Source organism: Paroedura picta, chromosome 13 (assembly GCF_049243985.1).
Source record: "Paroedura picta isolate Pp20150507F chromosome 13, Ppicta_v3.0, whole genome shotgun sequence".
Taxonomy (NCBI): domain Eukaryota; kingdom Metazoa; phylum Chordata; class Lepidosauria; order Squamata; family Gekkonidae; genus Paroedura; species Paroedura picta.
In genome coordinates, this window is record NC_135381.1 from 36,779,019 (window position 1) to 36,805,698 (window position 26,680).

At 43.9% G+C, this 26,680-nt stretch overlaps 1 protein-coding gene across 2 annotated transcripts in view; it reads left to right on the top strand.

Annotated features, from left to right (window-relative positions):
- The window catches only part of CHM (CHM Rab escort protein), an 84,005-nt gene that overhangs the window by 39,303 nt on the left and 18,022 nt on the right, over positions 1-26,680 (top strand). Inside the window, exons 8-10 of one of the 2 annotated variants that reach the window (XM_077307682.1) lie at positions 511-736; positions 14,353-14,430; positions 22,838-22,942. In XM_077307682.1, coding sequence (XP_077163797.1) covers positions 511-736; positions 14,353-14,430; positions 22,838-22,942 — 409 coding nt within the window. Of the gene's footprint in view, positions 1-510; positions 737-14,352; positions 14,431-22,837; positions 22,943-26,680 lie in introns of those variants that run through there. The other variant, XR_013226166.1, reaches the window with a different exon arrangement.

Consider the following 26,680-nt stretch of genomic DNA (forward strand, 5'->3'; position numbering starts at 1 on the left):
AGGACACTCACAACCCTATTGTTCATCTACTGTAACCTGCCACCCCCTTAAGCCTGTGTACACCTATGTGCGCAGGGAAGGCTCTCTTGGGCGAGGACTCACAGCAAAGCACTCGGGGAAGGGGTACCTGAGTTGTACTTGTTGAGCTCCCAAGCCATTCCGATCAGCAAGAGGGCACTTGATCATCCTGGAATTCACGTGTGCCAGGGATCTGCAGAATCAGAACTGGCAACAATCAATCCTGTCAAATGCTCCCTTGTATGAGGAGCCTTTTAAATGCTCAAGGGCATCTCCCTTGAGATGTCATGCAGAAACAAGAAGACAAGGCTGGTGAGGATTTGTAGGCGTAAACCCCAGAGGACCCTTCTCCATTTGCCATTCTTAAGGACTGAAAGCAGTCCTGGGCATGGTACAACCTGCGGTTATGAATGTCAACTTTTTGTTTTATTCTTCCCCATTGGCCATGCAAAGCTAATAACATTTGGCTTCCCTTTCCTTTCCCCGAAACAGCTCAGAAAGACTATCTGTTTTCCAACTATCTGAAAACCCAGAAACTGACTCCCAACCTGCAGCATTTCATTTTGCATTCCATCGCCATGGTCTCGGAGGCGGACAGCTCCACCATCGATGGCTTGAAGGCCACTCAGAAATTTCTGCAGTGCCTCGGCCGCTACGGCAACACTCCATTCTTGTTCCCTCTGTATGGGCAAGGGGAGATCCCGCAGTGCTTTTGCCGGTAAGCAAAGGGTATATTTTCAAGATGCAGTTGCAATGGGTGCCATTTAAGTCCTTTAGACCAGGGGTAGTCAACCTGTGGTCCTCCAAATGTCCGTGGACTTCAGTTCCCATGAGCCCCTGCCAGGATTTGGGAATTGTAGTCCATGGACATCTGGAGGACCACAGGTTGACTACCCCTGCTTTAGACCACCTGCTTTTTCCATTTTTGCATTTTTTATGGGGTGGGGAGAGCCTCTTGTGGCGCAGGGTGGTAAGGCAGCCAACATGCTGTCTGAAGCTCTGACCATGAGGCTGGGAGTTTGATCCCAGTAGCTGGCTCAAGGTTGACTCAGCCTTCCATCCTTCCGGTCAGTAAAATGAGTACCCAGCTTGCTGGGGGGTAAAATGGTAATGACTGGGGAAAGGAATGGCAAACCACTCTGTATTGAGTCTGCCAAGAAAACGCTAGAGGGCATCACCCCAAGGGTCAGATGTGACTCGGTGCTTGCACAGGAGATACCTTTACCTTTACCTTTATGGAGTGGGGAATTAAGTTCTTAACAATTCAACACTCGCTTTGTTCAGTGATATGTAGGGTGAGAAATGGCAACAGGATGCTACTTTTGGCTTCTGTCCTCCCTCCATCCTCAGCCCCTTCTCTACCTCCTGCTGCTATTATATTTGTGGGGGATCCCTGGGGAAGCTTATCCTCTGTGGACCACTCCCTCAAACTCTGATGCAGTGTTCTGTATGATTAATTTTTTAGCTGGAAGTTTAAAACAGGAAATCTTCATCCGGATTCTGGGGTGGTGGTGGTGGAGGGACTCCTAATTAAATATGCAGATGATACCATTTTGGGAGGAGTAGAGATAGAGTTCAACAAGATCTGAACACCCTGGAAAAGTGGGCAAACGAGAACAAGATGCAACGTAATAAGGATAAGTGCAGAGTTTTACATCTGGGTCACAAAACTCTGAGCCGTATGGGAGGGCGGTATAAAAATCTAATAAATAAATAAATAAATAAATAGAGAAGCATGCCTACTGGATGCGAGATACACTACTGGGTTGCATTGTGTGTGAATGAGATCTTGGGGTGCTTGTGGACTGTAAGGTACATATGAGCAGTATGATGCAATAATAAAGAAGGCGCATCAACAGAGAAGGTTGTATCAACAGAGGCATCGCATGTCTGTTGCCATAGTCCCGCTAAAGAAGATGTCATAGTCCCGCTGAATTCCACATTGGTCAGACCACACCTGGGGTCCTGTGTGCACTTCAAAAAAGATGTGGACAAAATTGAGAGGGTGCAAAGGAGAGTGACAAGAATGATCTGGGAATTGTGGACCAAGCCCTATGAGGAAAGGCTGAATGACCTGGGAATATTCAGCCTGGAGAAGAGGAGGTTGAGAGAGGATGTAATTGCTGTCTTTAAGTATGTGAAAGGTTATCACTTAGAACAGCGGTTCTCAGCTGCCATAACGCTCTGACCCCAGTAGCGGTGTGTGCAGGCGCGCAACAATCTGGAGGTGGCGTGGAAGTGACCAGTGCCATGGTTCCACCACTGGCTGCTGCCACCTGCCACCTGCCACTGCGGCCACCAACCTGGCTACCCACGGAATGAGCCAGGTGACCCCAATTGGGGTCGGGACCCCAAGGTTGAGAATCACTGACTTAGAGAAAGGCAGGGAGTAGTTCTTGCTGGCAGCAGAGGATAGAACTATCAGCAATGGGTTTAAACAACATGCAGTATAGTATGGGCTAGATATCAGGAATTTTGTTTCATAGTTCTAGTAGTTCAGCAGTGGAAGGGGCTGCCTAAGGAGGTAATCAACTCCCCCTCACTGGAGGCCTTCAAGCAGTAGCTGGACAGATCCTTATCCTGGATGCTTGAGGCTGATCCTGCATTGATTAGGGGATTGGATTAGATGGCCTTTATGGCTCCTTCCCACTCTGTGGTTCCATGATTCTGTGAATGGTGTAATGTTGCATTGGTGGCAACCTTTTGCCTTCTTTAATTAACTCCAGAAACCCTTCTACTGTCTTTGAAACAGTCCCCAGGGAACAGAAAGACAGCACGGTGCAAAAGTTTACAGCGTCGGCTTTTCATTTTTGGAAGCTCGGCCAAGAAGTTTGCTGGAGTGACTTGTGCACAAGTTGCCACCACAGATCCAGTCATCCTCATCCTAGTCAGAGTGAGATTCTGTTGTTTCGTTCTCTTGTTGTAGTGCTGTAGTGTAGTGCTGTAGTGTAGTGAAATGTTGTCCCAGTATTTGGGGGGGGGTTTGTCATTGGATACTTAGGAACAGTGTAGGAGGCAAGGTGGGGATCTGCTGCAGGAGGTAGGAATTGTTGGAAATCACTGCCTCTTCTTTGTAAGCGCAAATGCCATTTAATTAGGGGAACTGCATGGTTAGAGATGTGCCACTTTCTATGTCTTAACATAGCCTAGTTTAAAGGGTAGTTCTGGGGCTAAAATGTTGTTTGCGGCTCTTCTGTGAGAACTGGAAACAAGTAAATCACATTAAGGTTGACTGCTTTGACTTTTAAAAGTGGAAAATGAAAACACGATTTAAAAACCCTCTCTTAGAGCATGTCCTGTTAGCTTAAGAACTAACGCGTCCTTCTCTTAAAGATCCCAGTTTTGTTTTATGAATCTGGGACTTACCTTCTGCCTTTGTACATTGCTAATTCTAAATGGGTTTTAAAGACTTGTAGGAATCCCATTCAATCTATCTACCAAGTGGTAACATCCCTGCCTATACATCATATTCTACAATTTTTATCACCAGGTTATCAGAATAAGGTGTCACTTGTCCTGTGATTTCTAACCACCTCTTCATATTCTGTTTTAATGTAAACCTCTTAAGCGTTTCTTGCAATCGGTTACCCTGTGTGTTCTCATCAAGGCTACTGTTATAAATGGCATGCATGCATATTTATGTGACTGATTCAAAGACATTTGTAAGTCATATCCTTGCATTCTGAATGAAATTCTGCATAAGCTCCACAATGCTGCCTGCAGCAGCTGCAGTTCCAGCAGTGGGCAAGATCAGCGTTTCTCTCATTATTGATCTAAACAGTTACGATCAAATCGGAGCATGCTTTTTGGAAACAGCATTTCAGCATCACAACGAACTATGGTTTGTTTGCAGTACAAACTATGGCTAAACTGTCATATATAAGTAACAAATCCTAGCTTGTGGCCTAAATCTTGGTTTTTGCCTGCTTCTTCCCTGGTCTCACTTCTGGGAGGTGATTTTCTACATCCTTTTAATTGAATTATTGTTTTTCATCCACCACTCAAGCAAATGGCTCTCAAAGCAGTTTACAGATTAAAAAACAGCAGCAACAGTGAGAAGTAAAAGCAACATCAAACCAATATGTGGTCAGGCAGGCAGTCTCAAAATATAGAAATAATAAACAGCCATGCATTTTAAGCAGTTTATTAGTGTCATCAAAATCCTCTATATCCTGCTATCTCTGGAATCCGGGACTGGCTTTAGGTCAGTGCACAAAGTTGAGGGCTATTCATGTGACTGTGCACATTCTAACATAAGAACATACCATAATTAATATAAATGTTAGTTTCTAAACTAGCTACAAACTCTGTGCACTTGAGTATTACAAATGAACCTCGGCTTAGCTTGAACCTCGGCTTAGCATAATATTTGGATGCAGACCAAGCTACCACATTTTAGGGTTTAAACTCCCAGTTTACAGAACAGGGCTTCTGCCACAATGCAAATATGTTTTTGTATTTTGCCTTTGATCTGCAGGGTTTCCCTTCAGAAGAATCCCTCTTGATGAAACAGGCCTTCAGGGGTCCTTTAGAGACGAAGACATTCATTCATTCATTCATTCATTCATTCATTCATTCATTCATTCATTCATTCATTCACCTCCATCCCCTAAGGCTCAGACATGCCTTTATTTATTTGTTCATTTGTTTGTTTATTTATTACATTTATATACCGCCGTCCCCTAAGTCTCAGGGTGGTTCACGTGGCACATGCACAAGAACAATACATCAAACTCTGGATATATTGAATAAAAGGCAACAGTAATAATAATAATAACAATAAGCAGAGAAGACAACATTCTAACAGATTAAGCAATCTAACAGACCCATGGTTAGTCAATTCAGGCATATGGGTTCAAGGGGGGGGGAGATTCAGGGCCCCAGTAGGTTCTTTAGCTTCGGTCGACCTCAACCAAATACCTGGCAAAGGACCTCCCTTTTGCAGGCCTTGTGGAACTGTTTTAGCTCTGTTAGGGCCCTGATCTCTGGGAGCTTGTTTCACTAGGTGGGCGTCAGGACAGAAAGGGCTCTGGTACTAGTTGAAATAATGCATACTTCCTTGGGACCAGAGATCATGAGCCGGTTGGAGGTGGCGGAGCGCAGAGCTCATTGAGGGGCATAGGCGGTCCCTCAGGTACACTGGGCCCAGACTACCTATGGCCTTGAAGGTAATTACCAGAACCCTAAGCCTGATCCGGAATTCGACTGGTAACCAGTGCAGTGGTTGGCCAATGGGCCAGATGTGGGATCTTCATAGCGTTGCTGTGAGAACCCTGGCCACTGTCGTTTCCAGATCAGAGTTAAGGGTAGGCCTGTGTACAGTGAGTTCCAGATGTCTAGCCTAGGGGTGACCATCACGTGTGTCACTGTGGCTAGGTGTTCCGGGGCCAAGTAGGGTGCTAGTAGTTTGACTTGGCGAAGGTGGTAGAATGTCAGCCGTGCTACTCTTTTGAACTGTGCTTCAATTGAAAGGGAAGCATCCAGAATCATGGCCAGAATCCTGGCAGAGCGAACTGCTGATAGCTGCACACCATCCAGTAGATTCTAATTAAAACACAGTAATTACCCATTAATATGAATTTCTCAACCTTATGTGTGTCCACTTATATAACATTAAGCTCTGAGTCACAAAAGCTTACCCAAGTTTTCTTAGTTTCTGAAGTGGCATTGGGCATCCAGTTTTATAGTGTACCTGCAGACTATCACAGCTACCCATTTGAATTTCCCTCTTGACAAGCTAGAATGTTTTGTAAGATCAGTGTTTGTTATGGTGTAACATCTAAAGAACCCTTTTGTCCTAGAAAAGAGGTGATTGCATTTTTAAAGAAAAGGGCTGGAAGTACGGAGGAAATTGTGTTTGTATCATTGTCTCGTTTGGAAATGAATGCAAGGCGTTTATGCTGTTGCCTTTCAATAATTTTCTCCTCTTAACACTAGCAGATGGATTTCTGACATTAAATCACGAGTCAAACCTGTCTTCCGGTAGATTATGCAGATTAGAATGATGGTTCATGTAGCTAGCTAGCATTCTCCTCTCTGATAGTTTTGAGGAATGGTTTATTCATTCATTTATAGTCTGCCATTTTCAATTGAGACTCAGTTCAGATTATGGAAACGGTTGGGTAACCTGTCACATGGTTTTTGTACATGCATGGCGCATCTTCAGCCAACATGGCTTTTGTACATGCAGGTTCCATAATCTCCCCCCCCCCCTCAGACACACATTCAGATTCAGATTCAGAGTACCTTTATTGGCATAAAATTGCAAAGCATAAAACGAAAATTTCAAACAGTTCCAGATGTAAAATCTATCGTAAAAGATTTTCATTTAAAATTGCCAATAAAAACTTTGCTACTTTTATAATAATTGCTGAGTCCCTCACATTTAGTATCATTTTAATCCAGTGTTTCTCATTAACACAACTGAATTTCAATTTCTTCAGATAATTAGCTAACGGGCAACAAAATGCTTCAAACTTAGGACACACCAGAAGTATATGGTATAACGTGTCAGGGACATTTTTGAAGATCCCTCCTCAGGAGAGATACTGTCTACATGGATGTAAACAGTATCTCTCCTGAGGAGGGATCTTCAAAACTCTACCTCGGGTGACATTTGAGGGAAAGATAGTTTAAGCGAGCTACTAGAAATGCTCTTCTTAACTGGTGTGTCTCCAAAATTTGGAGATACATGGGCATGGATTTGTAAGTTAAGGGAATATCCCAGAAGTGGGGAGAACATACATAGAAGAGCCCAGAATCTGGGTATCCTGATCTTCTAGTCTCTGTGATATTAGTTTTAATATCGTCCTTTCGTCTTGCATATTCTTTCATACCCTGTTTCCCTGAAAATAAAACCTACTCCAAAAGTAAGACCTAGCGGTACTTTTTTATGCACTGCTAGTATAAGACCTCCCTCTAATTGATCCTTAGAGCCAGGGCTGGCCTTAGGGGTGTTCTTGTAGGGGTGTTCGTGGTCATAGAGGGCGCCGGGCCAGCCAACATTCAAATCTGCAGCACACGTGTACACTAAACTGCTGTGCCGCTCGTCTCCCAATCGGCAGTGATACACACTTTCAACGCCCTGTCCCTGCTTGTTCATCCTCTGTCAGCTCCGCCTACAATCCCAGAATCCCCCGGCTTGACAGAGGCTGTGCCCTGCACTTAAGATATGATTTAACGGAGTTCCGGGGAGAACTGGAATAAATGTAACATTTTTGGGGGACGCTAATAAAGATAAGACCTACCTGAAAATAATCCCTAGTTTATTTTTTAACCTAAAATTAATATAAGACACTGTCTTATTTTTAGGGAAACACGATACAGAGCAGTAATATCAGGCCTCTCTCAGCCTCACCTATCTCACAGGGTGTCTGTTGTTGGGGGAGGAAAGGGAAGGCGATTGTAAACCGTTTTGAGATTCCTTCTGGTAGAGAAAAGTGGCATATAAGAACCAACTCTTCTTATTATTCTTATTCTTGTAAGGAGAAGCCACCTTTGTTTTCCTGTTTCTTTGTGTGTCCACCCAGCACCTGGAAAGCTGTTTGGATCCATCCCATGAAGTGCTTCTGACAGATCAGTGAACATGGTCATCAGTAAAGTTAGTGAATATTTTTAGCACTGGCCAATAGTAAGCTGGGCTTGTAAATCTCTACCCCATTCAGTTTTTACATTGGATGCCTGCTATCGTGGTTTAGTTTGCCCCTGTTTAATCACACACTGCAGACACTAGCAATGGAGTCCTAAACAGAGTTATGCTGTTCAAAGCCCACTATCTTCCTTGGACTCAGAGTGGCTTAATTCTATTTAGGATTGCACTCCTGTTTTCCCAATAAGGCGTCATAGCAGTTGTCTGCGATTGTACTGGATCAGTGCTGTAGCACTGGGAGATTAATTTTTATTCTTTTCCTCTTGCACAGTTTCCTCTCCTCAAAATTACCCATCTGCTGTTGGGCACAGCGGGGTGGCAGGGGAGGGGGTGGGACAAGCACGACAGTCAACATTGTAACCGGGGAGCTGTGTCTGGATTCAAAGGATAAGCTCCTCCCCCTTCCCAGTGCTGTGCCCCAATCTGATGGCAGCCCCCCATGGGCTTCTTTGAAGCTTTTAAAAATGTACGGGAAAATCCCTATAAAGCTTGAGACCTTAAAGCAGACTTTTAACAGTCAGGCTGTGTAAACCTGGAACGGAACGCAGGCTAGAATGAATTAACCCCACAGTAACAATACAGTTCCAGCCAACGAATGGCATAACTTTACACAGGATTCAACTCTTGAATTTCTTAGCTTGGCACAAAAAAGTTCCAAACTCTGATCCGCTTGTTTGGAAGCCCAGTTGCTGCGTTCAGGTTTTCTGTCAAGAGCAATCAGTTCAAAATCTCCCCCTCTCCCAACTTTCTATCACTTTCATTTTTTTTTAAGCAGCGGGGTGTCTTAGCACCAGGTTAAAAGAAAGGAGACTGCTGTAAGCATTTCCTGTTTTTAGCTTCATATTGATATCAGAATTGCTACTTAGGGTGTGGAGATGGTGCTTGGAGGAATCACCCCCCCTCCCTTGCCTCTCGAGGAGAGAGCCGTAGTTTGGGACAAACATCAACGAGGTGAGATAATCCATCACTTCTGAGACCTGTTCTTCAGTGATGGATGGATAGATTGGTAAAGTAACTCAATAATCCTCATTTTTTCTTCTCTCAGGTTATTCACAGATCAGTGAACACTGTCGTTAATAAAGCTATGGAATGCTTTTGTGTCCTTGCCCATATTATTCCTCAAGTTTTGACAGGACAAGACTTTTAATTTGAAAATAACCTTTGCGTTGAAACATGCCTTCTAAGCACACAAAGTCCTTTGTGAGCAAAGCGCTCGGTATCTCTGGTGATTTGCGAAATTCCCTTCTTGCAAAACAAAGCGGTTGGGAATATTTCCGTGTTCAAAGCAGGTGCTCTTGGGGTTGTGCTGGATGCTTATTTTGATATGCCCGATAAATACCCCACTGGTAGTGTGGAATTCAGTAACCTTGTTGTTGAGAATCCTACTGATCTAGCAATAATAATATACATTTGCTTAAAATTTATAATTGAAAATGTTCTCACTTTAAAACTCCGTAGGGATTTCACAAGCAAATTAATTAAAGCATGTCAATAAAGTGGTGCCAAAAGTACCGTATTTGCTGGCGTATAAGACGACTGGGCGTATAAGACGACCCCCCAACATTTCCACTCAAAATACAGAGTTTGTTACATTACAGTACTATGGGCCACTATGGGCAGCTATGTCTATCCCAACTGAAGTGCACCCGGTGTATAGGACGACCCCCCACTTGGAGGCATGTTTTTCAGGGGGGAAAAGTAGTCTTATACGCCAGCAAATACTGTAGGTAGAAGTAGATCACAGGCAGGTCCATATGGATCTCTTTAGAAATACTAATATGTGTAGAATTTAGAAACACACTCTTCTTGGTGTGCTTTCCTAAGCAGAGTTTAGTCCATTGAACCCAGTGGTCTTAGAATGGCATGACTCTGCTAGATATTCATTCATTCATCATCCATTTGATTTATATACCATCCCTCAATGTGATGTCTTGGGACAGTGTACATAGAACCAGTGGTATGAACGAGTAAATGGAATGAACGAGTAAAAAGATATAACAGTATAACAATAACAACATTTGGGGAATCACAACAGTTGAAGAAGGATAACAGTAATGGTTAGGGACATGTTGAGTGTCAGGTTGTTTGGCAGGGGCTGGCTGGAGGGGGTCCCTCACCATTAGTCTCATCTGAAAGCCTGGCGGAAGAGCTCCGTTTTACAGGCCCTACAGAACTGTTTGATTTCTGAAGGGGCCTTGATTTCACTGTGGCGCTGGTTCCACCAGGTTTGGGCCCGTATGCAGCAGTTCGTAGTGAACCACTGGAAGTTCTACTGAATTTTTGTGAAGGGGCATCCCCTTTCCATATCACCTATTAATTTTTATTGGAGGTGCCAGGGATTGAACCTGGGACTTCTGCATGCAAAGCAGATGTTTTGCCACTGATCAGTGGCTCCTTCCCTCAGAGATCTTTTAAAAAACCTGAGCTCTTTTTATTGCCCCCCTTCTTTCTGTGCATGTTTAAATCAAGATATCCAAATGAAGCATTTTTGTTCCAAACCCTGAGATCCAAAAATGTCATCTCACCACAGTGTAATCCTCCTATAACAGCAAATGCAGCAACCCCCGGAAGCCTCTTTCCTTCCTTGTAACATTCGTGTTTTAATTAACAAAAACAACCAGTTGGAGGCAGTTACTTTCTGTGAAATGTAATGAAGATTTATTTTAGGGAGTGACCTTCACTGTATTAGCTGAAGCAGTAATCAGTAGAATTAATAGAATAATCAAATTATATACAAACTCATAAATCATTGTGAATGTGCTGTCAGAAGTTCAGCTATTAATGGGCCCTATTGTTTTGCAGCTGTATTAAGAAATTGCAGCTGCTGATTCTTTACCTTGATAGGAATCGAAATGGCATTTAAAGGCTAGAGATGATGTGAGGGGGCACCATCAGGCCAAAAATTTTCACAGCTGTTAATATAGCTGTAATGCCGTTTGGTGTCACCAGGGCAAAGTTGAAGCGGAGTACGGGGGCAGGTGCTATCTTTCAGCAATGCCCAAATTATTGGCAGAGGCAGCAGCTAGTTAATTAGAGGAGTGTAAGTTTAAACGTCTGTCGTTTAGGGTTAAAATTACCAGCGCTGCCTTGTACGTTGGTTTTAGCCAAATCATACTGTTGGAAAAGAAGGAGAAGTAACGTTGGCAATACGTGCCTTGCTTCGTTTTCACCCAGCTTCTTTCTAGAAAACACTGGCAAGCTAAGGCCGTGTCTTCTACCTAAGCGCAATTTAAGACAACAGATGTTTGAATTCCGTTGTACATCTTCATTACCGTGAACTGATGACCCTGGAATTCCCTTCCAATTCTATGATTATATCAACCATTTACCAACTTTGGGTTCGACATGTCAACCAGTTCTCGATCTACCCAATAGTCATGTGAATTGTAATGCTGTCATGTGATTTGTTATAATACCGTTATTCAACTGGAGCCCACTTTTATGGTTATTGTTATATGCTTGCGATGTATATCTCTAGGCTTTGGGTAAATTGCCCTCAGCCATATGGGAGGGTGGCATAGATATATAAAGAAATACAAATAAATAAATAAGTTTTGCATGCCATGCTTAACTGTAGGATGAGGTTCTTTATACACATACACTTCATGGCTTTTGATGTGAATGGAGAACACTGCATGTGTGCGATATTACAGCATACACACACAGGTGAAATGTTTACTATTTAGATCAGGGGTAGTCAAACTGCGGCCCTCCAGATGTCCATGGACTACAGTTCCCAGGAGCCCCCCTGCCAGCATTCGCTGGCAGGGGGCTCCTGGGAATTGTAGTCCATGGACATCTGGAGGGCTGCAGTTTGACTACCCCTGATTTAGATGGACATTAGCCAAAGTTAAATGTTTGCAGGGCAAGAATGAAAGCTTGTTAATTGTTGTGCGGGTTCCATGAGAAAGAATAGATAAGTTGCACAATGAAGCTTGGAATTAGTTTACTGAGCTGTTAGGGTCTGTGAATCCTCAGAACTCACAACCATCAGCTTCATTTTGCAGTTTGTGGTGTGAACAGGTAACCGATGCCAGAATTAACCTGTAGTTTCGGACCTAGTTTTATTAAAGCACCCGAGTTCAGATGTCAAAAGAAGTTGGAGTTAGATTTAAGAATTTTCTAAACTGTGAAGTATTTGGTCACAGTGTGGTTACAACATGTGGGCTAATGGTTCCAAAACAAGTCAGCAGTCACCTTCATGCACAGGAGGGAAAAGGAGTGTGGAGTATCAGAGCCTTCAATTGGCAGAGAATATGCAGCCTTTGGATTGGCCAGGCTTGATTATCCTTCTTACCTTTTGGCCTGCCCGTTACTTCAACAGGGCTGCCTGGAGCAGGGAAAACTTAAGTTCAGTTTTTAATTATCTTTTAAAGGAAATATGCTGTGTGAATGGCATCTGCTTAGTTTTTCCACCTTGTTTTCAGCTGAATCTAGCAATGGGGAGAGAAACTTCTAGAGTTGATTTAATTGGAAAAGTGGTCATGTGTGTGCTTGCTAATATTAGAACTTCATTCACTGGTTTATCATTTTTTGTGCAAACAGTTGTCTAATAAATACCTTTTGGCTTGCAGCTCTTAATTGCAAAGCACCTTGTCGCCATCAATGCTAATAAACAAATTTAATTAATTTTCCCTTTGAAATGTTTACCATTTTTGTTTGTTTCTCTTTCTTTTCTTTTAAAAAAAGAAAGAAAACCAGCTTTCCGATTTTCTCTGGCATTGCTCCCTTGCCCTTGCGTGCATTCAGTTTCATTACCTGTGCACATAATGAGCATAGCTCTTTTACTTTTGTAATCATAGTTGTCATTGAATTATTTTGGTTTAAATTTTTTAAAGATGTCAACCAGTCTCTTTTCTTGATAAATCCTTATTTCCTTTTTTAGTACTAAAGTTGTGTGAAAGTCGAAGCACGGGGGTGGGGGGTGGGGGGTGGCAGTAAATGTTCTCTGGATGGCTTTCCTGGCCTCCACACTTTTTTAGGATAGCGGGCGAGCGAGTGTTTCTGTAACCTCTGGTGATGCAGCATTGAGTATTGGGGAATTCATGGTGATTGGAGGGAACGAGGAAAGTTGACTGCAGGACCAACCAATCAGATCAAAAAGCTGCTATGGCCATTTAAAATTATCTGACTATTACTGGTCTAGCACCGTAATAAAGACTATGATGACAATTATCTGATCACATGCAGGTTCATGGTGTGGAGACCCAGGCCTTGGAAACCTTAACAATATCCTCTGTGTTTCCTTTTTAATGTGTATCAAATAACGAGTTATTTTTTTGGAATCATGGTATAGTGATATTTGTGATTATAGTTAATATGATATGATAATACGCTGAGGTGAATATGTGGAGGTAAGAAGACATATAGTGGAATAAGTTATTAACTTAGTGGCAAACTCTTGTTAAATCTTAACTATTGTTAAGATTTAGATGAGGAGGAGATGGGCAGAATTCTATTGTTTGTAGCTTTCTAAAAACGATACTATATAACTTGTAGCACTCTCTCTTTCTGAAATAAAACAAAAACCAAAAATTCAGAATCCTCTGCCTAGAGTCTGGTATGATTATCCCTATCTGGATGCTGTCTGACGGGGATTAACAGCGTGACAACAAACTACTCAACCATGGTTGGCAGGAGGGAGGGAAGAGAATGTCCTCCAGGGAGGGTTTGTTTCTTTGAAGAAGGGTCTGGGGTTTTGGCAATGTTTGTTTGAAGAAGTAAGCAGTGACTCGGGAAAACTCATACTCTACCACAAATTTTGTCTCTATCGTGCTTCGCTCTTTTCTGCTGTTCCACCTCAGTTAAAACTGCAGGGTCAATGCTACGGCTCTGAAGTATAGTCTAGGGCAGGGGTAGTCAAACTGCGGCCCTCCAGATGTCCATGGACTACAATTCCCAGGAGCCCCTGCCAGCATTCGCTGGCAGGGGCTCCTGGGAATTGTAGTCCATGGACATTTGGAGGGCCGCAGTTTGACTACCCCTGGTCTAGGGTTTTGGGGTTATGACCTATGGGCCGAGGGTTTCAAAGCATGTCACAAACTACAACTTGATGCCTGGATGTACTTACCTTCAGGCAGAGAAGTGGACACAAGTGCATTGGTGGCACTGAAGATTTCCGTGCAAAAGAAGCACAGCTTTTTAAAGCCATTCTAAAAGTCACTTGTTTAGGCCATCTAATTTTTATTATTTAAGCTTATCTGTATTAACATGTAAGGTTTGGCTTTAGATGTCAAATGAGGTGTTAATTGGATTTTAATGGAGTGGGTTTGGAAACACTTATTTTGATTGGATCACATCAGGGAATTTTTAAACTCAATCTCATCCAATTCCCTTCCTTTCTACAGTCTGACTCCCATGTGGTTTTTGTCCATTGGGGGGGGGGGAGTCCAAGGTAGGTCCTATAATCTCTAGCAGGGGTAGTCAAACTGCGGCCCTCCAGATGTCCATGGACTACAATTCCCAGGAGCCCCTGCCAGCGAATGCTGGCAGGGGCTTCTGGGAATTGTAGTCCATGGACATCTGGAGGGCCGCAGTTTGACTATCCCTGATCTCTAGCATACCCTTTTGGTAATCAAAGGGGAACCTCCTCCCTTTTGCTCCTACCCGTTCTTTTTAAAAAAATGTGAGCTGCTTTGAAATCATAATTTTCATCTGTCTCATATAAATCTGTGATTATCTTCCAGGATGTGTGCCGTGTTTGGTGGTATCTATTGTCTGCACCATTCCGTACAGTGCCTGGTAGTGGATAAAGAAACCAGACGGTAAGGCTAGTGAGGAGTAACCTTCTCTCTGTCTCTTTCTTTTATGTATACCCACAAAACTGCAAGATGAAAAATGCCAGAGTCAGTTTTTTAAAAAAATGATTCTTCAAAGATCTTCCTTGGTATTAATAACACATCAACCTTGATTAAAAGTAATTTGTGTATAGGTCCTCCAGAACAAGGAAAGTGGGTTTAGAATATAGAAACTAAATTAATTTCCCTCCAATATTACTGCAGCCTCCTGATCACCCAAGCTTGGAAGACAAATCATTTTGGTTGCCGGGGGTCTGGTGATGAGTGATGTTAGTTTTCCTTGTGGCCTTACCTACTCTAATTGATTTTCATCAGATGACAACAAAGCCCTCTGTTATTGCATTTTAAAAAATGAAGCTCACCTAAAGACTCATCAGATTAATCTTTGCTGATAATGCATGTCACTCTAAGAGAAAAGACTTTAATGAGTTTTTAGGTAGATTGTTGTCATAAACTACGCTGCCCTCTTATCATAGGATGAATTCTTTTTATAACAGTATCGGGCCCCTGGGCAACTTTGTTTTTTTAAGTTGGAACAAAAATCAGCAGGTATTTTCTCACTAACTGCTGGATTAACACCTGTGGTGCCTGGCTTTGCTTTTGCCTATTTACCATTATGAGAGATGTAAGTGTGGCCAAATTTTCCTGTGTGCATGTCTCACATTTTACTTGGGGATACACCGATATAGGAGTACTGGAAATATTTGGGAGGTACATTAGCCAGTTTCCCAATATTTAAGTGTTCACATAGTAAAATACATATATGGCATTGTCATTCATGTTGCAATTTTTTTCTATTAAACATATTCGGTTTTTTTTTACTTACCTGTTTCTTTTCCCTCTCTTTATGTCCTATTATTGTACACTATGAGAAATAACAACAGGCCTATCTGTTAGTCCCACCCAGCCTGTGCTGACTTCTGTTTTCTGATCTTTGATCCTGCCTTCACCAGGAAAACATGCTGTGTTATAGTCCTGATGTGTCAGGACCTAGTCCAAGCTTTTTCAACCAGGGTTTTGTGAAGCCCTGTGGTTTCTTGACAGCTCTGGAAGGGTTTCCCGAATGGGTGGGAGTTAATTAATTATTCATATATCTTTTAAATGTGTTACACAATATTCAGTGCTACTGATGTTATTGTTGCTCATTGATGCAGTTACTGAATTCACATTGGGATAGATTCAAATGAGTAGCCGTGTTGGTCTGAAGTAGCACAATAAAATCAGAGTCCGGTAGCACCTTTAAGACCAACAAAGATTGATTCAAGACGTGAGCTTTCCCTGTCATGTAAGAAGATTACAGTCTGACGAAGAATGCTTGCACTCGAAAGCTCACGCCTTGAATAAATCTTTGTTGGTCTTAAAGGTCCTACTGGACTCTGATTTTATTGAATTCACATTGTATATGTCTTTTTGGTTTCATGTTCTCTGTGAGCCGCCCTGAGGTGCAAGGGAGGGCGGTATAAAAATTTAATAAATAAATACATCAATAAATAAAAATGTATCGGGTGATATAACGATATATAGTCATGTTGACCCGTTCTCCCTCCCACCTCCCAAAATAGCCAATGATGGGCCTGGAGAGGATGGGAAAAGAAGGGACCCTGGTAGGTGTGCATGCAGTTATGTTTTCCAATCACATTCTGCATGATCGCGCCACTTTTGAGGTTTCCCAAAGGCTAAAGGATGTTTCAGGGGTTTCTCAGTGGTAAAAAAGTTGGGAAAGGCTGGCCTAGTAGGAGAACCTGATTCAAATCCTTAATCAGCTGTGAAGCATACCTATGACCAGTCAATCTAAATCAGTGGTCCCCAACCTTTTTATCACCGGGGACCACTCAACGCTTGACAATTTTACTGAGGCCCCGGTGGAGGGGGGTAGTTTACACCTCTACTCTCAACCACTGCCCTGACGCTCTCTGATCGCTATGGTAATGTTTAAACATCCCTTCAAAATAAGATACAGACACGCCACAACAATGAACATAAGGAACATTTTATTTTCATGGAAATTTTAACTCATGACAATGACAAATCAACAGGAACCCTGAGCTTGTTTCCCTGCAAGGAGATAGTCTCATCTGGGAGTGATGGGAGACAATGACACCCAAAGTGTGTTGTAAAGGGCCGGGGGGGATGAAGTAAAGGGCTGGGGGGGGAGAAGGCGTCCTTCGGGGCCCACCTCCAATTAGTCAACGGACCACATGTGATCCGCGGCCCACAGGTTGGGGATCGCTACTCTAAATCTTACCATGGTTGTTGCCAAGAAAAAGTGGGGTGGTGACCTGTGCTCCTTAAAGGTAGAGGAAATGAAAAGAGGAAGTGGTATATATTGGCATGGCATGGCATTCGGTTGGGGATAGAGAGGAGCTCAGTTCCACAAATTTCTTCTGACAGTCTGAGCTCCTCCATGGCCCAAGTATTTTTAAGAATGCATCGAATTATATGTGAAATTTGTTTGTAAGATACCACAAATTCGATGACAGGAATTTACGTTCCTTGAGACAAATTGGAAAGCTAATAAAATTTGCTGGTTACCTTGGCAGATGACATGGTTTGTGTAATTAGATTTATGGTCTGCCAGATCACCTCAGGATGAGTAACAACATTTATTTCGAAAACAGTGTTATGAACAAATATTTTAAAATGTGAAGTTAGTACCATGTGCTTCTGCCTATAGTACTTCCTCATTTTGATTGTAAGCACGAAACAACATGAAATTTGAACCTTTAGGAAGAGCCACTATCACTTTCTCTGTTTTTCACAACAGTGTCCTGTGTTCCCACTATTTTTTTTTGTATGGTTGTAAAAAATTTCCACTGTAAAAATTTTAAAGATACTGTTTCATACTATATATTTGCATGTTTCCTAGAGTTTTTCAGGCTCCTTGAACTGTAGGCATCCTTTGAAAAGGGTAAAAATTTGGACTCTTCTTGTTGTTGATAAGGAAAAGTGGGGAAAAATGCTGTGATAGGTAGAACATAGAATCATAGAGTTGGAAGGGACCTCCAGGGACATCTGATCGAAACCCCTGCACAATGCAGGTGTCATGGGTGCAGCAACAGAGCCTGAATCCTCAGACATGTCCTATTCTGGATATTTTACTATATTTACTGCCACTGAAGGACAGGACCTCAGCAAACGCATCTATTAAGTTACATCATGGCGGCCATATCAGCCTTCCATGACCCAATAGGGCATTTTGTTTTCTCACATACTTTGTTGCTGTGTTTATGAAGGGCCTTAGAAACATATACCCTTTTGTTGCTTTCCCAACCCTGCAATGGAGTTTATCCCTAGTTCTGTCTCAACTCCTTTATAAAGCTTTTGAACCTCTAGCAGTGTCAGATATGTCTTTTGTGGTGTACAACAGTGGTCCCCAACCCCCGGTCTGCGGACCGGTCCCGGTCCGTGGATCAGTTGGTACCGGTCCGCAGCTCCTCCTCGTCCTCCTCCCTGGCTGCTGCCTTGAGGGCTGCCCTGCCACTCTGCCGCCAACTCACCTTTGGTGCTCTCCAGCGGCCACCATGGCTTGGGCTCCCCCTTGGTGTCGCACTGCGCAGCTGCTGCTGACAGCACCCCCCAGTGGGCGACGGGAAGTCAGGGGCGCCGGCGGGAAAGCAAGTGGAGCAGGAGCTTAGGCAGTGGCAACATCCATCGGCAAAAGACTACCCCCCGGGCCTCAGTAAAATTGTTACGCGTTGACCGGTCCCCAGTGATCAAAAGATTGGGGCCCACTGGTGTACAAGACTTCTTTTCTGGTACCCATCATGTCTGCACGTAGGATGGGTGAGATAGCCACACCTTCTTCGAAACCACCATTTTCTCATTTTCACAGAGGTAGGGTGTTGCTTAGACCTAGCATAGGTTTTCTACCTAAGGTTGTATCCAGATTTCATCTGGGGCCAGACTGTTCCTCTGCCAATGTTTCTCCCTAACCCCTTGAATGACAAAGACAGATTTGGAGCATTGTTGGGGTTTTTGGGATGGAGTTAAGGACTTTAGAAAGGATACGGACCTTTTCATCTGTTTTAAGGGGGCTCGGAGGGGGAAAGCCACGTCAGCCCAGATGATCTCCAGGTGGATAGCTTTGGCCATCGAATTGTGGCCAATGTAATTTGTCTTGTTAACATTTCTGCACACTCTAGAAGAGCCCAGGGTTCTTCTGCGGCCTTCACTGTGGGCCTACCATTGTTGGACATCTGTTAGGCGGCTATCTGGTCTCCAGCATTCACATTTGTCTGCTGTTAGTCCATGGACATTGATGCTTCAAGGGAGACCGCTATGGGGAAAGTGGTACTGCAATCAGTCTTCTGTAACTAGCCCACACCCTCGCTATTCTCCCATGTGAGACTACACAGTGGCTATGAAGCAGTTACTGCAGTTATAGGAAAGTGCAACCCTGTTTTGCTTCAGACCAGCACGACTACCACCTGAATCAAATTCCCAAACAGTTGTCTTCAAATGAAAGCCCATTGTTTGTTTTAAAATCTGACCTTATTCATTGACTGGATGTCATTGAATTTTTGCTGGCAAGTTTGGAATGGCTATAGTTTGTCGCAGAGATTTAGCTATGCGTAGGGCATGTCCTACAGCTTCAGTGTCATTAAATCACCCGAGCTGACATACATGGGAGAAATAGAATAGAATGACTCTTCTCGAGATTAAGTAATCCTAGCCCTTTATATGAAGCACATCCATATTGTTTTAATACAAAGAGGCGAAATGGAGGAGGTATCTGCAGGGGGCTACCTCAGGATCAGTGAGCCTCTTGTGGCGCAGAGTGGTAAGGCAGCCGCCTGAAAGCTTTGCCCATGAGGTTGGGAGTTCGATCCCAGCAGCCGGCTCAAGGTTGACTCAGCCTTCCATCCTTCCGAGGTCGGTAAAATGAGGACCCAGCTTGCTGGGGGGTAAACGGTAATGACTGGGGAAGGCACTGGCAAACCACCCCGTATTGAGTCTGCCATGAAAACGCTAGAGGGTGTCACCCCAAGGGTTAGACATGACTCGGTGCTTGCACAGGGGATACCTTTACCTTTACCTTTTTACCTCAGGATCAGATAGCCTGAACTAATCCTGTGTACCCTTCAGATCCCACAAGTATGTGTGTTCTTTTCACAATTTTCCCACCACCTTTTGGAACTGAAGCACTCGTGGAGCTGTACTCAAATAGAGATAGATGTCCAGCTTTCTTAACATTGACAAAAAACATGGACCTTCTTCCCCTGGTGATGGAAAAGGGGGTAGCATTTGTTTGTCTGGAGCTTTCATTTGCATACAACCATCCCCAATTCTGGAGCTTTTTAGGAGCTCCATTGTAAGCACGGAGCTCTTTTATATCTGGATTGCCTCTTGTGTATGTAGAACTACCTTTTCAAAACGAATGGGACATTTCTGGGAGAGAGGCAGCCGCCTTGGCACATTAGAATTTCCCCACGCCCCTGAGAAACTGTTGAATCAAGAGTTCATAGGCTTCTGATGGATCCCCTTCTCCTTTTCAGTGTGAATGAATTCAGAGCAAGTGTGATGTGGTTAAGAGCAGTAGACTCAATCTGGAGAACGAGGCTGGATTCCCCACACCTCCTTCCCATGTGTGTGGCCTTGAATCAGTCACAGTTCTCTCAGAGTTCTCTCAGCCCAACCTACCTCACAAGAAGGGAAGGCGATTGTAAGCTGCTTTGAGACTCCTAGTAGAGGTGTTCTGACCGAGCGGTAATATCAGGGCTCTCTCAGCCTCACCTCCCTCACAGGGTGTCTGTTGTGGGGAGAGGAAAAGGAAGGTGATTGTTAAGCCACTTTGAGACTCTTTCTGGAAGAGAAAAGTGGCATATAAAAACCAGCTCTTCTTTGTTTTCTGGACTGAAGTTTGTTTCCCCCCCCCCCACTTTTACTAGCTTTGATCTAATGCTGACCACAGAAACTCCTTTGAGTAGAGAAAAGTAGGAAATAAAAACCAACTCTTCTTTTTCTTTCTAAGAAATGGCAAACTGAAAAAACTGAGGATTCTTGTGTCCCTCAATATATGAGGCTATCTGCTTTTATGACATAACAGAGCTTAAAATAAGACATTTCCTCTTACTAATACTGCTGGATTGCCATCAGGTTTGTTGCTTATTTTATTTTTTATGAACGAGAATCTCGTCACGATGGTTTTGCCTTTAGGGAAACAAAAAATTGAATTTCTTCCCTGATTAGCTTCTTTCCCTTTTAACTTTCCCTATCGGGTCTTTCCCGCTGTGTAGATCTTGCTTATGCGGCTTCATTTGATAAGATTTAAGGTGTTTTAATTCACGTATGTATATTTCGAGCAGGACTTGCATTAAAAATAATTGCCCACGTTTAACATTGAGCATAGTTTTTAAGTGCGTTTCCAAACGAGACCGGCCTGGCCTCCAACCGCAAGAGATGTGACAAATGTAAATTTATATTTCCATAATAAAAAAAAGATATAGCAAACACTGTAATTTACATATCTTTCCTGAAATATTGCACACTGGCTTTGTCAGTGCTGGTAAGTCCATTTCAAGGATGTCGCCCTTAGTCCATTAGTTTGGATAATGAGCCCTATAAAGTACATTTATAACTGGTGGCACTTGGCAAGGAAGATGGATTCTAATTTTCATGCTTTTATCTAGACACATTGAAGAAGGTCAATGGAGGGTTCTGTATGATTCATTGTCCCAACACATATCAGATGACGGAGACCCGATAATGTCATTGCATAAGTGTGTTCCTGATCTGATTGTGGCACTTGAAAGAATTCTTCGGAAGTTGAAGTACAAACCGATATTAAAAGGGCCACACTGGCTCTCTGTTGTTGGTTTTTTTTTTTGGGGGGGGGTTAAAGGTCTTATCAAATATCTTACTGTTAGCTACTACTAAGCGGCAACAAGGAAGCAAAATAAAGAGCAGTCATTTTGCTTGTTTACTGCCTTTGGAGGATTGCGCTATGGCATTTAATCAACCTTTCCAACACCCCACTAACAGAGTGCTTCAAGAGGGTTTTTTTTGGGGGGTGGGAGGGGAATTGTTTCATAAACAATAGAAAAAGGTTATAATTAAATACGAGCCACGCCAGCTGGCCTGGTTCATTTGTTAAGCGGTATTTAAATGAGAAACTTGAGAGTGAAAGTAGCTTGACTCACATTAAAGGGGAACTTTTTTGAAGTTGCCAGAGAAATCGATGTCCTGTGCAGACGTCTGGTCTTAGTTTTGAGAGATGATATTAGAACAAGCATATTCTGCTGGGCAGACTGTGGCAGTAATGTACGGCTGTTACTGAAAACGGCGTCCAGCATATTCACTTGTTGTCTCTCCCCACCCCCGTACCATAATATAGAATTTCCCTTTACCTCCTCATATCATTGGGTTGGTAATGGCAGGTCAAGTGGAAACGTGCCATATGATAACATCAGAATTAAGGAGGCTATCGCATTTTAATACACTATTTCATTTGTAAATTCCCACTTTTTGATGTGGGTTCTCTGCATTTTGGGAATAAAATCTCAGTAGTGTCATTCTAAAGAGCCTCTTGTGGCGCAGAGTGGTAAGGCAGCAGACATGCAGTCTGAAAGCTCTGCCCATGAGGCTGGGAGTTCGATCCCAGCAGCCGGCTCAAGGTTGACTCAGCCTTCCATCCTTCTGAGGTCGGTAAAATGAGTACCCAGCTTGCTGGGGGGTAAACAGTAATGACTGGGGAAGGCACTGGCAAACCACCCCGTATTGAGTCTGCCATGAAAACGCTAGAGGGCATCACCCCAAGGGTCAGATATGACCCAGTGCTTGCACAGGGGATACCTTTACCTTTAGTATCATTCTTCCCCCCCCCCCACACCCACACATATACACTGTATTAATGAAATACCACCTCTGAAGTCTCTTGCCTGGAAAACCCCATCAGGGGTCATCATAAATGTGCTGTGACTTGATGTCACTTTCTACTGCCACCATCATCCTTACTGTGGCACATGGCATAGTTCCTGTAAGGGAGGCAGCAGTATAGTAATAGAAAGACAAAATTGTTTGAATTGCACCATTGGAATTAAATCAGTTGTCTCTTACCTCATCAACTTTAGAGTATCTATTGTGCAACGATTTCTTGACTGTTCTAATAGCATTTTAATACATTTCAGAGTATCAAAGTTAAATGCCCAGCATAACAATTATGAGGTTCCAAATGTTAATTTCATACTATGCTAGCACGTGTAATCAAAAGGAAGAAATCAGTTTTCAACCTTCTGTAAAAGAACAAAAAAGAAAAATTCTAAGCACCGGATAGAGCATTTTTGTCATTTCATCTTGTTCTTCATACACATATGCTTGACAATAAAATGACTTTTTCCCTCTTCCCTTGTGTTCTTTTCCTTTCTTTTTTCCACAGGTGTAAAGCGATCATAGATCATTTTGGTCAGAGGATAAATGCCAACTATTTTGTTGTGGAAGACAGTTACCTTTCAGAGAAGACATGTAGGAACGTGTGCTACAGGTAAATATCAAGGCAGGATGAAAGAATGATATGTTTATGGCATTTCTCTCCTGCCTTCCTTCCCTGTGGCATACGCAGGGTTTTGAGGTAGTTTGCCATCCTGGCATGTATCAGACCAAACTTACTTTGCTTCTGGGAGGCTGGTGCATCATGCATCTTCAGGCCTGATCCTGGGATCTACTAATTTGTTTTCCCATGTTTTCCTGCCCACTCAGTGAATCAATGCATAGATAGGTTATCTGCACAGAGATGCGGTGTAACTAGAATTAATGTATAATTTTTCCCGGTTTATCCCTGCCTCTACCACCTTCCCCTCCCTTTGTCTCCTTTACAGTCCCTTAGAGCAAGGGACCTTTTGCACACTAAACTGCTATATTGACCTATGGTGGTATATAAATAGACACAATTGGGGGGAGGCTGTTGCTTGGCGTTAGAGCTTCCACTTTGCACGCAGAAGGTCCCAGGTACAATCCTCGTCATCTCCAGTGAAAAGTACAGGTGATGTGAGAGTCCTCTGCCTGAAACCTTGAAGAGCTTTTGCCAGTCTGAATGGACAGTAGTCGGATTCAGTTTAAGGGAGTCTTCTGATCCTCCAAAGTTGTTATGCGAGTAGACCATATTTCTTCTCCATTTTAAGTTTGCATTTGGATACATACAGGTATGCTTGGATCCATGGCTCTAAGAGTACAAAACAGATTCTCTTCAGGGCAGGAGAAGGGACATCCGTGTTTTGCGAGGGTGTTATTTATTTATTTATAATTTATACCCCGCCCCTCCTGATGAAATGGGCCCAAAAGCGGTTTACAAAAAATATATAAAAGATAAAATACAACAATTTCCATAAAAACCCTCAATTAAACACACCCTCCTCTTTACTCAAGGTCTAATACTGGTCACTTTCCTCTCCCTTGTGTTCCTGTAACTTCAAGATTGTTGCTTCAAGCAGTGCTAGCACTTTTAGTGGCACAGGGCACTAAATCGCCTTTATCATACTGATGCTTGTCATAGCTTTTGTGCCCTTGATCTCACACTGAGCAACTGACACCGAAACTCAGAAGAGAGTCTTAGATGTTTCTGGAAGGTGCATTGAGAGTTAAACAGTCCTTTCTCCCTGCCTACTGGTTGTGCTTCATTTATGCCATTAACCTCTGCTGAGGTAATCACTGGCCAGTTAATGGCTATTTAAGACCAATAAAACAGACTTAGCACTATAACAGGTCACCCCAGTGGTCAGTTTGGTCCTGTCTCTCTCGCGCACAATAGCCAATACTGGATGCTTCAGAAGGCATATAGTCAAAATAAGGTAATTAGAGTGACCATTTTCGTTCCCTCAGCTTCCCATTTCTATTTATGGGAAATTCAGCCAAGAGCATCTCTCTCTCCCTCTCTCTCTCTCCCCCCTCCCCCCCATGTTTGCAGATCTTTGAAAGAAGGGAGGACAAGTTCCCCTATATCTGAGGGAAGATTCAAGTATAGGAATTGCAGTTTGTTTCCATAAATTTGCATTAGTTTTTAATTTTGTATAATCTAAAACAGGGGTAGTCAAACTGCGGCCCTCCAGATGTCCATGGACTACAATTCCCAGAAGCCCCTGCCAGCGAATGCTGGCAGGGGCTTCTGGGAATTGTAGGACATCTGGAGGGCCGCGGTTTGACTACCCCTGGTCTATAATCTGGTATACGTCCTTCATCCTATTAACAACCAGATCCTCTCTTACCCCTACAGAATTTGTTTTCATTTTGCCACTTTCCTTTGTCACATGCAAGAATTGTCCACCCTACAGGGTTTTTTTTTTTTTAATGAAGATGGATGTGTGTGAGACTAGGTCAAAAGCTGTGCAGAAGGCTTGGTTGTATAATGGCCACTGTGCTTTCCCCTCGAGTATTTCAGAAAAGAAAATTTGATGCACAAGATTTTCCTTTTTGTAAGTGTATTAAAATGAAAAATGGAGTGGGCAACTGGTGTGTCAATGATCACCCTGTTTTTAATTGTAACGTACTTAGACATTGAGTTCCAAAGGAACAGTAATGTAATGCCTTTGCTTAGTTTTGGCTGGTTTTAATAAGGGCATCACCTAGAGTCCCTTTTGGATTATCTTCTTCATGGACCACACTGGCTACCTGCAATTTCTGCCAGCTTTAGAAATGTGTTACGTTCACTTATACATCTGCAAGGCAATACTTGATTGCCCATTTGTCTTTGAATTGTTATTTCCCATCTAGAGGGATTCACTTACATATTTTAATTGTATGAGCTGCATGTATCAGCTTCATGCAGTCTCTCAGTTTTTTAATTGATTCTCTAGTTAGGATGCTTTTAGATGTTTTTGGCTTTTACAAGCTTATGTTTTTTGTGCTGCTTTTGATTGCAGCATATTTTATTGGTGTGGAACACATCTTCTGGCGTGCCTCATCAAATGGAAATATGACGTTACGTCTGTCATCTCGCCCATGAAGCACGCCAGAAGCCCAACCAGCTGCCGTGCCGGACCTTGGGGCCTGGGCAGCCATTGCATGACCCGCTGGGGCTGAGGCAGTGGCTGCCCCACCCCCAAGGTCAGGGCAGTGGCCAAATCAGCCCCAGGGGCCGGGCAGCCTCTATGTGAACTGTGAGTGGCCAAGGCAGCGGCTGCCCCACCCCCTGGACAGTTGCTGCACAACCCATTGGGCCAGGGCAGTGAAGGAGGAGCAGATTAGTGGGAGGGAGGGAGGGAGGAAATGAATGCCCGTGTGTGTCATCGTGTACTTGCTTACACGCGTACTCATGCGTGTGCGTGCAACCCACTGAAGTTGAGTCAGCAGAGGAAGAGCAGGTAAAGCAGGAGGGGGGAAGGGAGTGAGTGAGTGAGTTTGTGTTTCCTTGCTTAGAAGGAGGGAGGCTGGAAAAACCATAGTTAAAGGGGGAAATGGGAAGGGGGGGAGTGTCTCTCTGTGTGCCTCTGCGTGTGAGATAGAGCAGTGGTCCCCAACCTGCGGCCCGCAGCCCGCTGCCGGGCCGCGAAGGCCATGGCGCTGGGCTGCGGCTCCCTCTCCCCCCCCCCCCGCAGTAAAAAACTTCCCAGGCCGCAAACTTGTGGCCCGGGAAGCTTCTTACTGTGGGAGGGCGGGGAGAGGGAATCAGGGCCGGGCCAAGCCCGTACGGGTGCGGCCCGATGCACGGGCGGCACGTGGGCACGGCCCGATGCGTGTGCGTGGGCGAGGCCCGATGTGTGGGCGCGGCCCGATGCGCGGGTGCGGGGCGCGGGTGCGGCTGATGCGTGGGCGTGGCCCGCGTGGGCCGCGTGGGCGGGCCGATGCCCTGCCGGTCCCCAGCCTCAGAAAGGTTGGGGACCACTGAGATAGAGGAAAGGAGGCAGGGAGGAGGTTGGGAAACCAACAGGTAAGGGGGAAACCAGGGGGAAGGGGAGGGAAAGGCATATTTGTATGTGTGTGTGTGTGTGTGTTTGTTTGCTTGGAGGGAGGGAGGTTGGGTAACCCATAGGTAAAGGGGGAAACAGGAGGGATGGAGGGGGGGTATCTCTCTGTGTGCCTTAGTGTGTGAGAGAAGAGGCAGGGAGGAGGCTGGGAAACCAACAGGTAAGGGGGAAACCAGAAGGAAAGGGAAAGGTGTCTCTGTCTGTCTGTCTGTCTGTGTGTCTGTCTGTCTGTCTGTGTGTTTGCAAGGGAGGGAGGGGGCCCTTACAAAGTCCCTCTAGAGGAGGTATGTGTCCCACATACCCTCTGAGAGTCAGACTGTCAG